The 13,877-nt window shown below is 42.3% G+C and overlaps 1 protein-coding gene across 4 annotated transcripts in view; it reads left to right on the top strand.

Annotated features, from left to right (window-relative positions):
* Window positions 1-13,575, top strand: part of Rgs22 (regulator of G protein signaling 22) — a 122,420-nt gene extending 108,845 nt beyond the window's left edge. For 2 of the 4 annotated variants that reach the window (XM_021183707.1, XM_021183704.1), the window contains exons 23-28: window positions 4,185-4,340; window positions 6,687-6,782; window positions 9,744-9,837; window positions 9,950-10,036; window positions 10,237-10,286; window positions 10,956-12,100. In XM_021183707.1, the coding sequence (XP_021039366.1) occupies window positions 4,185-4,340; window positions 6,687-6,782; window positions 9,744-9,837; window positions 9,950-10,036; window positions 10,237-10,241 (438 nt within the window). In that variant the 3' untranslated portion in view covers window positions 10,242-10,286; window positions 10,956-12,100. Of the gene's footprint in view, window positions 1-4,184; window positions 4,341-6,686; window positions 6,783-9,743; window positions 9,838-9,949; window positions 10,037-10,236; window positions 10,287-10,955; window positions 12,101-13,409 lie in introns of those variants that run through there. The other 2 variants (XM_021183706.2, XM_021183708.1) reach the window with 2 other exon arrangements.
* The last annotated feature ends 302 nt before the right edge of the window (window positions 13,576-13,877 follow it).

The following is a 13,877-nucleotide window of genomic DNA, read 5'->3' as shown; positions in this document are numbered from 1 at the left end:
CATGAGGTGCTGAGAAGAAGGCATATCTTTTGTTTTAGAATGAAATGTTCTGTAGATAACTGTTAAATCAATTTGTTTCATAACTTCTGTTAGTTTCTCTGTGTCTCTGTTTAGTTTCTGTTTCCAGGATCTGTCCATTGATGAGAGTGGGGTGTTGAAGTCTCCCACTATTATTGTGTGTCGTGCAATTTGTGTTTGAGCTTTTCTTCGTTTCTTTAATGAATGTGGATGCCCTTGCATTTGGTTCACAGATTTTCAGAATTGAGAGTTCATCTTGATAGATTTTACCTTTGATGGGTATGAAGTGCCCCTCCTTGTATTTTTTGATAACTTTGGGTTGAAAGTCGATTTTATTGGTTATTAGAATGGGTACTCCAGCTTGTTTCTTGGGACCATTTGTTTGGAAAATTGTTTTTCAGCCTTTTACTCTGAGGTAGTATATGTCTTTGTCCCTGAGGTGGGTTTCCTGTATGGAGAAAAATATTGAGTCCTGTTTATGTAGCCAGTCTGTGAGTCTATGTCTTTTTATTGGGGAGTTGAGTGCATTGATATTAAGAGATATTAAGGAAAAGTCGTTGTTGCTTCCTGTTATTTTTGTCGTTAGATTTGGAATTCTGTTCTTGTGGCTATCTTCATTTAGGTTTGTTGAAAGATTACTTTCTTGATTTTTCTAGGGTGTAGTTTCCCTCCTTGTGTTGGGGTTTTCCCTTAATTATCCTTTGAAGGGCTGAATTTGTGGAAAGATATTGTGTGAATTTGGTTTTGTCATGGAATACTTTGGTTTCTCCATCTATGGTAATTGAGAGTTTTGCTGGCATTTGTGTTCTCTTAGGGTCTGTATAACATCTGTCCAGGATCTTCTGGCCTTCATAGTCTCTGATGAAAAGTCAGGTGTAATTCTAATAGGTCTGCCTTTATATGTTACTTGACCTTTTTCCCTTACTGCTTTTAATATTTTATCTTTATTTAGTACATTTGTTGTTCTCATTATTATATGTAAGGAGGAATTTCTTTTCTGGCCCATCCTATTTGGAGTTCTGTAGGTTTCTTGTATGTTTATGGGCATGTCTTTCTTTCAGGTAGGGAAGTTTTCCTCTATAATTTTGTTGAAGATATTTACTGGCCCTTTAAGTTGAAAATCTTCATTCTCATCTATGCCTATTATCCTTAAGTTTGGTCTTCTCATTTTGTCCTGGATTTCCTGGATGTTTTGAGTTAGGATCCTTTTGCATTTTCTTTGATTACTGTGTCCATGTTTTTTATGGAATCTTCTGCACCTGAGATTCTCTCTTCCATCTCTTGTATTCTGTTGCTGATGCTCAAGTCTCTGGCTCATGTTTTCTTTCTTAGTATTTCTATCTCCAGTGTTGTTTCCCTTGTGTTTTCTTTATTGTTTCTACTTCCATTTTTAGATCTTGCATGGTTTTGTTCAATTCCTTCACCTGTTTGGATGTGTTTTCCTGTAATTTTTAAAGGGTTTTCTGTGTTTCCTCTTTAAGGACTTCTACATGTTTAGCTGTGTTCTCCTGTATTTCTTTAAGTGAGTTATTAATGACCTTCTTAAAATCCTGTCCTAGCATGAGATATGATTTTAAGTCTGAATTATGCTTTTCCAGTGTGTTTGGGTATCCAGGACTCGCTGTGGTGAGAGTACTGGGTTCTGATGATGCCGAGTGGTCTTGGTTTCTATTGGAAAGATTTTTATGTTTGTCTTTCGCTATCTGGTAATCTCTGGTGTTATATGTTCCAGCTGTCTCTGGCTGGAGCTTGTTCCTCCTATGTGTCTATTTGCCTCTGTTAGTACTCATTGAAGACCAGCTCACTCCTGAGTCTAGGGGGCCCAGAGCACTCCCTGGAGGCCAACTCTCCTCTGGCAGGGAAGGTGTACAGAGGACTGAGGATCAGCTCTACCTCCTGGCTTAGGATGAAGGCCTGAAGGAACCCTGTCCAAGAAGCTCTATTGCTTCTGTGTTCATGTGCTCTCCAGCTGGAACCCACCTCAGACAGACCCCCAGATAGAAAATGGTGCTATCACCTGAATCCTGGGATATCCTATACATTAGGGTTTTTGTCTTAGAAATTGGTTGTCTTTTAAGATTCTATAGGTACAGGAGAATGTATATTAATTTAATATTAGACTCAAATCTCAATTGCTACTTGGGAGATTATAACATTTTCATACCTTCCATTGAAAACATGGGTTCTGATAAGGTAACGTTTAGAAGAAAGGCTGATGTATGGCATGCACATTTTTAAGCTGAGAATGTCTCGCATTTTACAGAGATAACTGAGAAATAGGGTTAATAGATGCCAACTAAAAGTAGACAGGCATTCAAGTCGAAGAGACTTATGGTATACATTGTATCTATCATCTATCTTTCTGTCATCTATCTACCTATCATCTATCTATCATCTATCTATCTATCTATCTATCTATCTATCTATCTATCTATCTATCTATCTAACTATCTTTCTATATATCTATCTAATATCTATCCTCTATCAATTGATATTCAAGAATTTCACACAATGTGCTTTTGTCTTGTACACAGGCCCGCTTAACTCTTTTCAGATCCAGCCTACCCACCCATCTTTGTGCCTTTTCTTCTTTTTTCCTTTTTTTTTTTTTAATTTCACCCATCAAGACCAAATTTGTGCTACCCAAATAATCTTAGATGTGTAACCTTCTACTGTCGTATGACCAACCTATCAGGGGCTACCTTCTTAGGCTCTTCCTCCCTCCCAGTGCTAACAGTTGCCAGTAGCTCCACCTCTAGGGATGGGACTGTGTGTCCGACTCCCATCTCCATGCCTGAATTTTGTCTGGCTTGGGCTTGCACTGACGTTGTGCGTGCTGTCACCACTGCTCTGCTCTGTCTGGAAGACAGTTTCCTTGCAATAATCCAGTGCCTGTGGCTCTTACATTCCCTCCCCTCCCTCTTCTGCAAACAATTCCCGAGCCTTTGTAGGAGGGGGCGTGGTATGTATGCTCCATTTAGTTTCATAGAGCATTTCATAATTTCTTCCTCTCTGCACCTTGGACAGTTGTGAGGCTCTGAGTTGAGCACCATCTGTTGCAATTAGAAGCCTCTCTGATGTGGAGTTGCGAGAGCTGCATTGAGCCATGGGTGTAATGATGTCATTTAGAATCCGTTTAATGCTTTGTCTACTAAGGCATCTTTTGACATGGCTCTCCAAATTTTACATCCATGCTTCCAGGAAGCTACAGAATTCAATAACAAGATTGTACTTCAAAGGGAATGAATAATTTTAGCAAGTAACTATATTTATACCTAAAAGAGATGAGTAGTGACTTTTGCTAATTCAGGATTCAAACATTTACTTTGAAAATAATTTCCTCTTTTACTCTAAGAGTTGGCTTGGAGCCTAATGGGACGGCTTGTTTTTCTTTAAGGCATTAAGTAATAGCTACTCTTAGCCATAAGATGTTGGACTTGATTTGATGTGGAGAGTCCTATCTTAGAAATAATATATGCCTGTGGAGCTAATGTAAAACTTCAGCACAGGAATTACAACAGCTACTCTTATCTCTATAAATATCATAATTAATGATTTAATGTGTGGTGTCCTCTTAGAGAGGCTTGATCGAGGATGCTGGTTTGCTTTTTAAATGTTACTTTTTCTCCCTCTCACACGAAAGAGAGATTACGTCATTTAAAAGTTACTCAGGATTTATTCTTAGATCCACAGCTTTGTTTAAGAGCTTTCCAGAGGCAAAATGGAATTTCCTTTCTCTAAAAGACAGGGAGGGTGTGGGGAGGGGGGGCACTTTGTTTCCTTTGATGAACTGAATACTTGGAATACTTGCACAAAACTGCAGAGAGTGGCTGACCAACTGGGGTAGTTTAAAAAAAGAACATCAATTTCTTATTTCAGAAGACCTAATGGAGTCTTTACAAATTTGACCAGTTGGTTAGGGATGCATAAAGACTAAAGGCACTTTTAACTGTCCTCTGTGAGTATTTTAAAGGACTTTCCACAGGTGGCCAAAAACCCTGCTGATAAGCACGTGCTGAGCTCTCTTTGCTGTAAAGTCTCAGACAAGGTGTGGGAGGGAGACCCAGTGTAGATTAAGGATAGAGAAGCTAATCCTCTTTTGTGGTATACTAGAGTTAAATCTGTAGAAAATCATATTCTGAGACATACTTTTTTTATATATACAGATGACAATTTTTGGGGTTCTGTTTAAGTTTTGGCCACAGTTTTGTGAGTTTAGGAAGAATTTAACTGACGAGAAAATCATGAGTGTTTTAGAGAGAAGACAAGAACATAAGCAGAAACGGAAAGCATCAGACATAGAAGAGGACAAGGCTGGAAAGGTAAGAGCAAACCCATCCGCCGTAAGCACACTTCGAAAAGAAAGGTGCTTTGCGTGGTTGATAGAAGCATGTGAGCTGGGGAAGTGTGCAGAGACACTAAGGAAGTAACTGCAAAGCCTTCCTTCACAGCAACCAGGCTCTTGTGAATTTCCCAGAAGTGATGTCCGATAGGTTCTTCATGAAGGCTTTTGTTGACACCTCTAGACAACACCAGCAGCTTCCATTGGCTCGAGTGATCCTACTTCTCCTGTGTGTGTGTGTGTGTGTGTGTGTGTGTGTGTGTGTGACAGACAGACAGACAGACAGACAGACAGACAGACAGAGACAGAGACAAAGAGACAGAGACAAAGAGAGATGCATATGTATGTATATGGTGCCTGTACAAGCACATGCAGATGCCAGAGCGGCAGCTCCTGCTCTATTCCTGAGAGGCATCTCTATGGGCATGGTCCCCCAGCCTGGAATGCCAATTTCACTTATCAACTGATGGTAGGAGTATGTGTCTTATATGACTTAAGCATGCAAGATAATTAACTGGCATGTATGTATGAAAAACTATTCAACCATATGATTGTAAGGTATTTGCTCATTCGGGAGCACACAGCATAGTATGGTAAGGAGCATCCTCATGGGACTTCCTGGCTTTTCATCCTAGCCCTATCATTAGCTCTATTCCATTGGTTGTTTTCTTTTTATTACTATTTTTAATTTTTCTATGCATGTCTATACATGTATCACATATATGTAGGTCCCCATGATGACTAGAAGGGTGTAGAGTTCCTGCAGTTGGAGTTATAGTCTATTCTGAGCTGCCCACCTGGGTGCTGAGAACTGGATTTGGGTTGTCTAGAGAGCAGCTAATTCCCTCCCTCTCCCCCCAGATCTGTCCTCTCAGCAAAACGGTCATTTCCCCTAAGTCTCATTTTGTCAGTAAATGGAGAAAATTCTAACACTCACATCCCAGAGTAAAGGACAGAGGAGGACATATGCAGCCCAGCAAGCCACACATAAAGATGGTTGTCTCAGCAAGCACAGTGATCTCTATGTCAGGATGGCACAGCTGTATCCTCTACTTCCATTCTTGATGGGGATTCAATGGGGAAATCACATGAAGAACATGACAGGAGCGGGGAGACCTGAGGGAATGCTCTGTTTAGTTTAGCTAGATCATAGAAGTACTATCTCATCAATGTAGCTAAGTCAATGAGGTGCAGCTTGCTGTGAGTTTGACCCCAGGACCACAAGAATAAGCTGGGCACATTCATGTCACCCCAGAGCTGGGAGACAGAGCCAGGAGGAACGAAAGACCTTGTCTCATAAAACAAGTTGGTAGGCAAGCTACGACCAAGGTTGTTCTCTGGCCTCCATACACAGGCACACCCACACTTTTATGAAAATACACACTGGCATGCATGTGAAAGCGCACACACTTGTACGCACATGTGCACACACATGTTTGACAACATACATTGCTTAAGATGTTCATTCTTAGCCGGGTGTTCAGGCGCACGCCTTTAATCCCAGCACTCGGGAGGCAGAGGCAGGCCTGGTCTACAAAGTGAGTGCCAGGACAGCCAGGGCTACACAGAGAAACCCTGTTTCGAAAAAAAAACCAAAAAAAACAGTTCATTCTCTCTAATTCAGGTAACATGTATGTAGGAAATTATTGTACATGAGGGACTCATCACAGAAGTGAACACAGATTTTTTTTTTGTACTGGCTGATTTCTAATGTACAGGTTTAGAAATGACCTTAGTTTCTACTTGAAAGAATAAAAGTTGGTATTACGTATCCTCCACTCATCCATTGAACATACAGGCATGGTTACTGTATCATTCATTCAGCAAATATCTGTGTGTGAGGCCATTCAGCCACTATGGTGTACATGTGGTGTATTGATGTCACCACACAGCACATACTGCTGGGCCTCCTGTGGGAGACACTGCTCAGCAAACACCTAGGAGTTAAGCCACACAAGGGCCTGCCAACCTGTAGCTCTGTATTTCCTCACACTGGAACATTTCCCCACTATACCTGCATGAAAGCAAGCTGATGCACCTTGATTCCATCATGTGTAATGCTATGCCCATGCGTTCTCCCTGTGGAAATGTGGATATATGTTCATGAGGACTGTTGGTTGTCCTCCTTGGATGCTTAGATTTTTATATTCTACCTCAATTTCATCTTGTTTATCATTCAGTGTTTTCATATTAACATGGCAGAGTGAAAGGTGAGCTTAACCGTGGCTTGAGACTTCAGCTGTGGTCGAACTATGTTCTTGTGTGATATTATAACCTCTTAAGTTCACATTATCCATTTTGGAATAACCTGGTTTCTTACTTGCAGAGTGGAGTTAAGCAGTATGCAAGTACTACAGGCTCTCTTACAAAACCTGTCTTAGGCAGCGAGTCCCTACTAGTCCTGCAGTCCTATGGTCGACAGGTAAGACTCTAGGACACACTCCTCTCTAGAGCAGCAAGTGCGTGGGGGTTGTTGGAATGTGCTAAGGGAGCTCTGTGGTGCTGCTGGTCAGAGTATGGGACAGGTATGAAAATGGGCAAAGATGGTAGTCTTCAGGGAGATGAAATTACCCAATCAGTGTGATAAAGGAAGGTCATATTTTATGGGTTTGGAGGGTTTCTTTTCCCTCAGAGCACGTTGAGATTGAAATTCAGGGCCTCCTGAATACTAGACATGTGGTCCACCAGAGTCCTTCCCAACCTCACCCAGGGTAAATCTGAAGACAGTGAATGCTAAGTGCTTAGCCTCTGTTTCTGAACTCTTTGTTGAGCACACCCGCCAACAAGACACTTGCAGTCTTATGTTTACAGTGAGCACCGTCACACCAACTCTCTGAACCATCATGGGTTTCATTTATACTCATGTTTAATGACTTGTATGGAAAAACATTTGCATCTTAGGACACTACTAACTTTTCAACTAACTAAACAAACTTTTCAACACTTAGAAATGCAAAATAACACAGGGCTCCCAATGGAGAAGCTAGAGAAAGTACCCAAGGAGTTAAAGGGATCTGCAACCCTATAGGGGGAACAACATGATGAACTAACCAGTACCCTGGAGCTCTTGTCTCTAGCTGCATATGTATCGAAAAATGGCCTAGTCGGCCATCACTGGAAAGAGAGGTCCATTTGACTTGCAAACTTTATATGCCCCAATACAGGGGAATGCCAGGGCCAAAAGAATGGGAATGGGTGGGTAGGGAAGTGGTGGGGGCATGGGGGACTTTTGGGATAGCATTGGAAATGTAATTGAGGAAAATACGTAATAAAAAATATTAAAAATTTAAAAAAATAAAATAAAATAAAATTGCAGGCCACCAATGCTATTAAAAAAAAGAAATGCAAAATAAGTTGTTAGCTGAGAGACTATAGAACTCTCACAAAAGAAGAGAAATGGCTGGTTTTGTAGATATGTGTACTTACAGCTCTATCAAATGTGGTATCTAGAGTGAGACTCTGTATAAGCATCAGCAAATTATCAGCATGACCTGTCAGAAGCATAGCGTACACATAAACAAGGGAATGGAGACACAGGCTTTGTTCTGTGCTCTGTTCTCAGGAGTCAGTATTATCTTGAAACCTGCAAAAAGGCTTATAATCTCTTTTTGTATCTGCTAAAAGAAAGAAAGGATAATAATGATGGTGATGATGATGGTGGTGGTGGTGATGGTGGTGGTGGTGGTGGTCATGGTGATACTGGCTCTGATAATAATCATGCCCTGTCTGGCCCCCAATGAAGGAGCTAGAGGAAGGACCCAAGGAGCTGAAGGGGTCTGCAGCCCCATAGGAGGAACATTAATATGAACTAAGCAGTAACCCCAGACCTCCCTGGCACTAAACCACCAATCAAAGAAAACACATGATGGGACTGGTGTCTCTAGCTGCATATGTAGCAAAGAATGGCCTAGTCGGTCATCAATGGGAGGAGAGGCCCTTGGTCCTGTGAATGGGAGTGGGTGGGTTGGGGAGCAGGGGGAGGGGGGATATGGGATTTTCAGAGGGGAAACTAGGAAAGGGGATAACATTTGAAATATAAATATAGAAAATATCTAATAAAAAATTCAAAAGGAAAAAAAATCATGTCCTGTCTGTAGCTTAAGATTTCTGTAGGAAATTGGAGAATGTCTGGAAACCAAAGGCACCTTAAAAATACACAGATATACAGTGCTTTTTTTTTTTTTTTTTTAGCAGTGCACAGGGAGGTTTTATTTATTTATTTTTATACTTTTTATTAGGTATTTTCCTCATTTACATTTCCAATGCTATCCCAAAAGTCCCCCATACCCTCCCCCCACTCCCCTACCCACCCACTCCCACTTTTTGGCCCTGGTGTTCCCCTGTACTGGGGCATATAAAGTTTGCAAGTCCAATGGGCCTCTCTTTCCAGTGATGGCCGACTAGGCCATCTTTTGATACATATGCAGCTAGAGTCAAGAGCTCTGGGGTACTGGTTAGTTCATANTGTTGTTGTACCTATAGGGTTGCAGTTCCCTTTAGCTCCTTGGGTACTTTCTCTAGCTCCTCCATTGGGGGCCCTGTGATCTATCCAATAGCTGACTGTGAGCATCCACTTCTGTGTTTGCTAGGCCCCGGCATAGCCTCACAAGAGACAGCTATATCTGGGTCCTTTCAGCAAAATCTTGCTAGTGCATGCAATGTATAAGGTGCTTTTTTAAGTACACAGGTTGTCACTCTAGAAATTAGGGAATAGTTATCAATTATTATTCAGTAGGCAGTTTAAATTCAAAATCATCACCCCCCTCATCAGATAATTTTGAGTACTTTGTAAACACTAAGTTCATAATCAATATAAAGGTAACTGAGTCACTGTTGCTGTATCCTAAGCGCTGTGGCATTGGCTCACCAATCAACAGTATCAGCATCCCCACATTCTCCCTCCCTCAGTGACATCAAGGCTCCAGGAAGAAGTAGCTGTGTTACATAATACATATTCTGATGAAAGTGAAGTAGGTTGATAATGGTCTGTGGCACACAGTTAGAAAGATCAAGATGTGTACATTGTTTGTGAAAATCTAAATTATCATTTGAGACATATGATGAAAAATCTCAAATATATTCCCCTTTTGATTTGTTTTGTTTTTGAAGCAGAATATCATTGCATAGTTCAGGCTGGCCTAGTTTTATATGTAGCCCAGGTTAGCTTGAAAGTTATGCTAATCCTCTTAACCTCAGACTCATTTACACTGGAATTACAGGCATCAGCCACTATACATGACTAAGATGTACTTTTCTTAGAACGTGTTATATGTGAATTAAAAGTTTAAATGAAAGAATAATAAAATTTATGTTGCCTTCTGTTTCTTTCTTGAGGGCAATCTGGGAAATCTTTTCATAATTAAATTTGAATTTTTTTTTTTAGCCAACCTGGTGTTATTCAAAGTACATAGAAGCCTTGGAACAAGAACGAATTCTTCTGAAAATCCAAGAAGAAGTGGAAAGAAAAATGTTCACAGGTAATTTTTGCCTCTTCATGCAGAGCTGTTTTGCTGCTGTCTACCACACAGTAAGGTAAGGTGTTTGCAATGAGCGCTTCACTCTGTCTCTCTTGTCTTTTGTCTTGTGCAGGTACATCATCTTTCACAAACTTGCTTAAGCCTTCCACTGGCTCCGCTCTGTCTCTGAAGAAGAATGTGTCTCTTCACAGCATCCAGAGTCAGTTCCCGTGATTGCCTGCCTTCAGCTCTTATCTTTCTGGTCTCTCCTAACCTTCTCGTCCAAAGCCCCACCTTTCCCCTGCTGCCAGCATCTCACCCTCCAATTAGGAGAATGTTCAGTCTCTTTGTCTCTAGAACTTCTCCTTTGCCAAGGAAGAGAGATAGGGATCCGTGCCTAATATGTCTCTTGTTTTCCAGGATAGCAGCTTTCCAGCCCATGCTCAGATCCTCCTGCTGACAAGCACCAGGTAAGTCTGTGTGTGAGACTCCCTTTGACTGCACACCCTCCCACAGGCAAATCTACACAGACCCAACCACATCCCCTCACACACCCATGCCTCACCTCCAACCAAAGGGTAGCAGCAGCTTGTCTTCTGATTGATGCTACTATCCCCCAAGAAGGGATCCTCTCAGGAAGAAATGCAGGCTTTCTAAACTCATCTATGCTGGGAGTATGTGACAGGGCCAAACACCAAGCCCGGGTTCCTCTCCACACAGACGCTGATGAACCAGGGGATTCTGACTGGGTTCCCTGCTAGAGTTTAACCAGCCATTTCCAGAGCAGTCTAACCATAGAATGTAGTGTGTGTGTCAACAATTAGCCTAGTACTCACAGAAGCCAGCAAAGGCGCCTTCATTATCCTCTGCCTTAACCTGGTTTCTCAGAATCCTGTTTTCCAACCCTTGGAGGATAGGAACAGGGGAGTAGGCCTAACTTTCTCAGGCTACTTATCTTATTTTCCTCCCAGTGAGCCCCGACAGGCATCGTCTCCTGGCCCCCACCTCTTAGGTTAACTTCATAATGCCCTGAACAGGACCAGTTTGTGTTTGCTTTTAATGTTCTCTTAATTTTTATGACTAATGTTTGTATTTGTTTCTCTATGTACCTTAGTTTCATGCGTGTTTTTCTTTTGTAGGATTTCTTTAAGTCAACGTTAACTAGCATGAGAAGCTGATGCCCAGGGTGTTGAATAGTCCACGTTCCTTTAGAATACATCTATGATAGGCTAGAAGAATTAAAGACTTTTGACTATCATACTCTATAAGGAAAAGCATGTGTAATCTTTAACAGAGATCCCTCGCAGGCTCACCATCTCTGTTTAGCAGATCTATTCACTGAATGACTAGGGGTGTAACTATTCCTAGTGTAACTGACAGGAAACACAGAAGAGCCCTCCACCCCGATTCCAGCGGTGGTGGAGCTACGGAAGCACTGGTCTCTACACAGCGGTACCCACAGGACCCACACAATGAGGGCTAGCATTTCAGGTGCCTTGAACCACTCCATGCATGCCTTCCAGACACCTTGTTGATTTCAATTCAGACTTGCACTACAGACTACTCTTGATGCAGACTGTTAGAGCCAAAAGAAACAGTGCTAAGAAAGGGAGAAGCCCTGGTGCAGGCTCCACATGTGGCAAAGGAGAACCAGACCACATGTAAGAGAAGACCTGAGAGGGGCCCTTGTGACCCACATAACTAAGGCATTCCAAGGACTACAGCCTGGACTAGAAGTTACGTCCTATAGTCCCACACAGTCCTGAGATGTCTTTTCAAAGATAAAACTGTCACCCCAAATTCTCCAGGTAGTTTGGAACTTTAAATAGGGACCGTATCAACTAACATACTTGGAAGGTCCCCTCTCCTCTAAAGAAGGGACTCAGGCATTTGCCATCTGTTTGCTTTTGGAGGTGAGGATCTTGCTGTGCTCTCCAGGCTGTCCTCAACCCTCCTGAGTCTCTGGGATTACCAGACAAGGTGTGGATCGCCGTGCCCTGCTAGATAGAATGTCCCTGGCACCGTGCCTGCAAAAGCCCTCTTCGGTGGCTGTGGAACTGGTCACTGTTTCACAAAGCCCTGAAAGAGCTTGATGTCTCATGGACTTTGGTCTTTCTCCCTCCTCTGCTTCAGCTGAGATTTTATCGATTTGTTTGTTTTCCTGATGTTCAATTTTCTGTTCTCTCAACATGTTAATTATAATTCTCTAGAAAGTGTTTTTCCCAGTTGTCAATGTTCACTACAGCTAATAAGAGCCTACTTCCTGGCCACAGTATTGGGCTGCTTCCTGAGTAGTGCAAGCACTGTAGAATATTAACAAAATTAAGATAAAAAATAAAATATATTACCTTTTTAATTCTTTCTTAATGTTCTTCCTTTATTTATGCAGAGAGTTTCTAACCTTTATAGATTTTCTTCTCTTAAAAGAACTTCTTTTGACATTTCTCGCAAAGCAGGCCCATTTGAAACAAATACCTTAGAAAATCTTTAAAATGGAAATTTCTAGTTTCTTTGGGAACTCAGTTATGTCATATGTTTTGATGGGGCAGACAGGTGAAGCAGACATTTTTGAAAGAATATAACTATGACCTCACAGATAGGAGGGAAGATGGAGCATTAGTTTGCCTCGCTCGGCCTCGCTCGGCCTCGCTAGCCTTTGCTGAAGATAATCTTGTACTGGTTCACCTTACATCTCGTTGCTGATCTTTGTGGGAAGCGGGTGCGGCCACAGGCCCCATGAAACCCACTTGTTTACTGCCTTGCGCGAGCATGTACAGTGAGGCTGCATGCATGGGCTGCCTGCCAGGCTGGACTGTTCCTCGTGATCAGGACCTGTCAGCCTATCTGTGAACGACCTAAGCTCGTGCCTGGAGCATGTGTGAATTCTGATTGGATGAGGTGGGGTGGAGCTAGAAGGAGGTGAGTCGGCTCGAGTAGTGAGTAGTTTAAAAACTACTAGCCCTTGCCCTAGGTAGAAGCCAGAAGTAGAATAAGAGTAGTTTTAGCCCTTGCCGTGAGTAGAAGTAGAGTAAGAGAAGCTGTTATAATAGGAGTAGTTTAGCCCTTGCCCTCAGAAGAAGCTGCTGGGGAAGAGAGCTGTAAAAGAAAAAGCCCAAAGTAAAGTTGCTGCATGAACCTGACTTGGTGACTGTGTCGTTCATGTCATCGCCGCTGGCTAGGAGGACCAACGACAGATCTTCACTTGGCCCTGACTTCATAGAGAATAACTCAATGAAGAATTTATGATATTCTGGCAGCTCCTTGCCACGTCCACAGAATCTCATAGATCCAGCGCTGATTCTTGTGTGGTCTGCCAAGTGGACTGACCTGCAGCTGCTGATTCATGGTTGGTGTTTGCTAGTGGACTGAACTGCTGATGTCCTGACAGAGGATTTGAATTGCGCCATCCCCCTCCCCTGCCAAAAACACCCTATTTCTAAACAGGTCCACTCCCCTCGTATCCTGATACCCTGTCTTCTCCACTGCTCTGGTGGGCGCTGGGCTAGAGGGGAGATGAAATGCTTAAGAACCTTTATTAAAGTAGGTTTTGAAAAACTGAAGCCTACAAACCCTTTCTTTTTTCCTTTTGACAGATAACAGAGAGTTGCTTCTGCTCCAGTCTGTGACTTCTTCTCTTTCCCTCCTGCACTCGGCCACCTTCACTCCCTTGGCCCTGAGAGACTCCTTCTCTCAATTTTGAAGTTTCCACTGATCTCCAAGCTCAGTCCTGCCCCTTGGGTCTCTCCTCATCAGTGTGTATTCTAGATAAACTCCTCAGATGCTCTTCCTGTCTGAGATGCTGGGTTTTTTCCTTGTATTTCCATTTGATTCTTCCTTGGCATTTTCTTCTCTGTGCTTGCTTTATGATTCTGATCTTATTTCTTGTTTCCCTGACTGGTTAAGTTTGAAGTCTACCATTGTCTGTAGTACCCTCTGAGCTCAGAGTAAAAGGACAGACTCTTTTTGTCAAGCCTTCTCCTTCTCTGACCATGTCTGGTGAACTTGAAACCCCCACACTCTACCTGCAGAATGTCATGTAGCCTTGGTGAAATTACATATTC

This window comes from Mus caroli, chromosome 15, assembly GCF_900094665.2.
Source record: "Mus caroli chromosome 15, CAROLI_EIJ_v1.1, whole genome shotgun sequence".
Lineage (NCBI taxonomy): Eukaryota > Metazoa > Chordata > Mammalia > Rodentia > Muridae > Mus > Mus caroli.
Note: the sequence above shows the minus strand (reverse complement) of the source record. Positions and strands in the feature narration are given on the sequence as shown.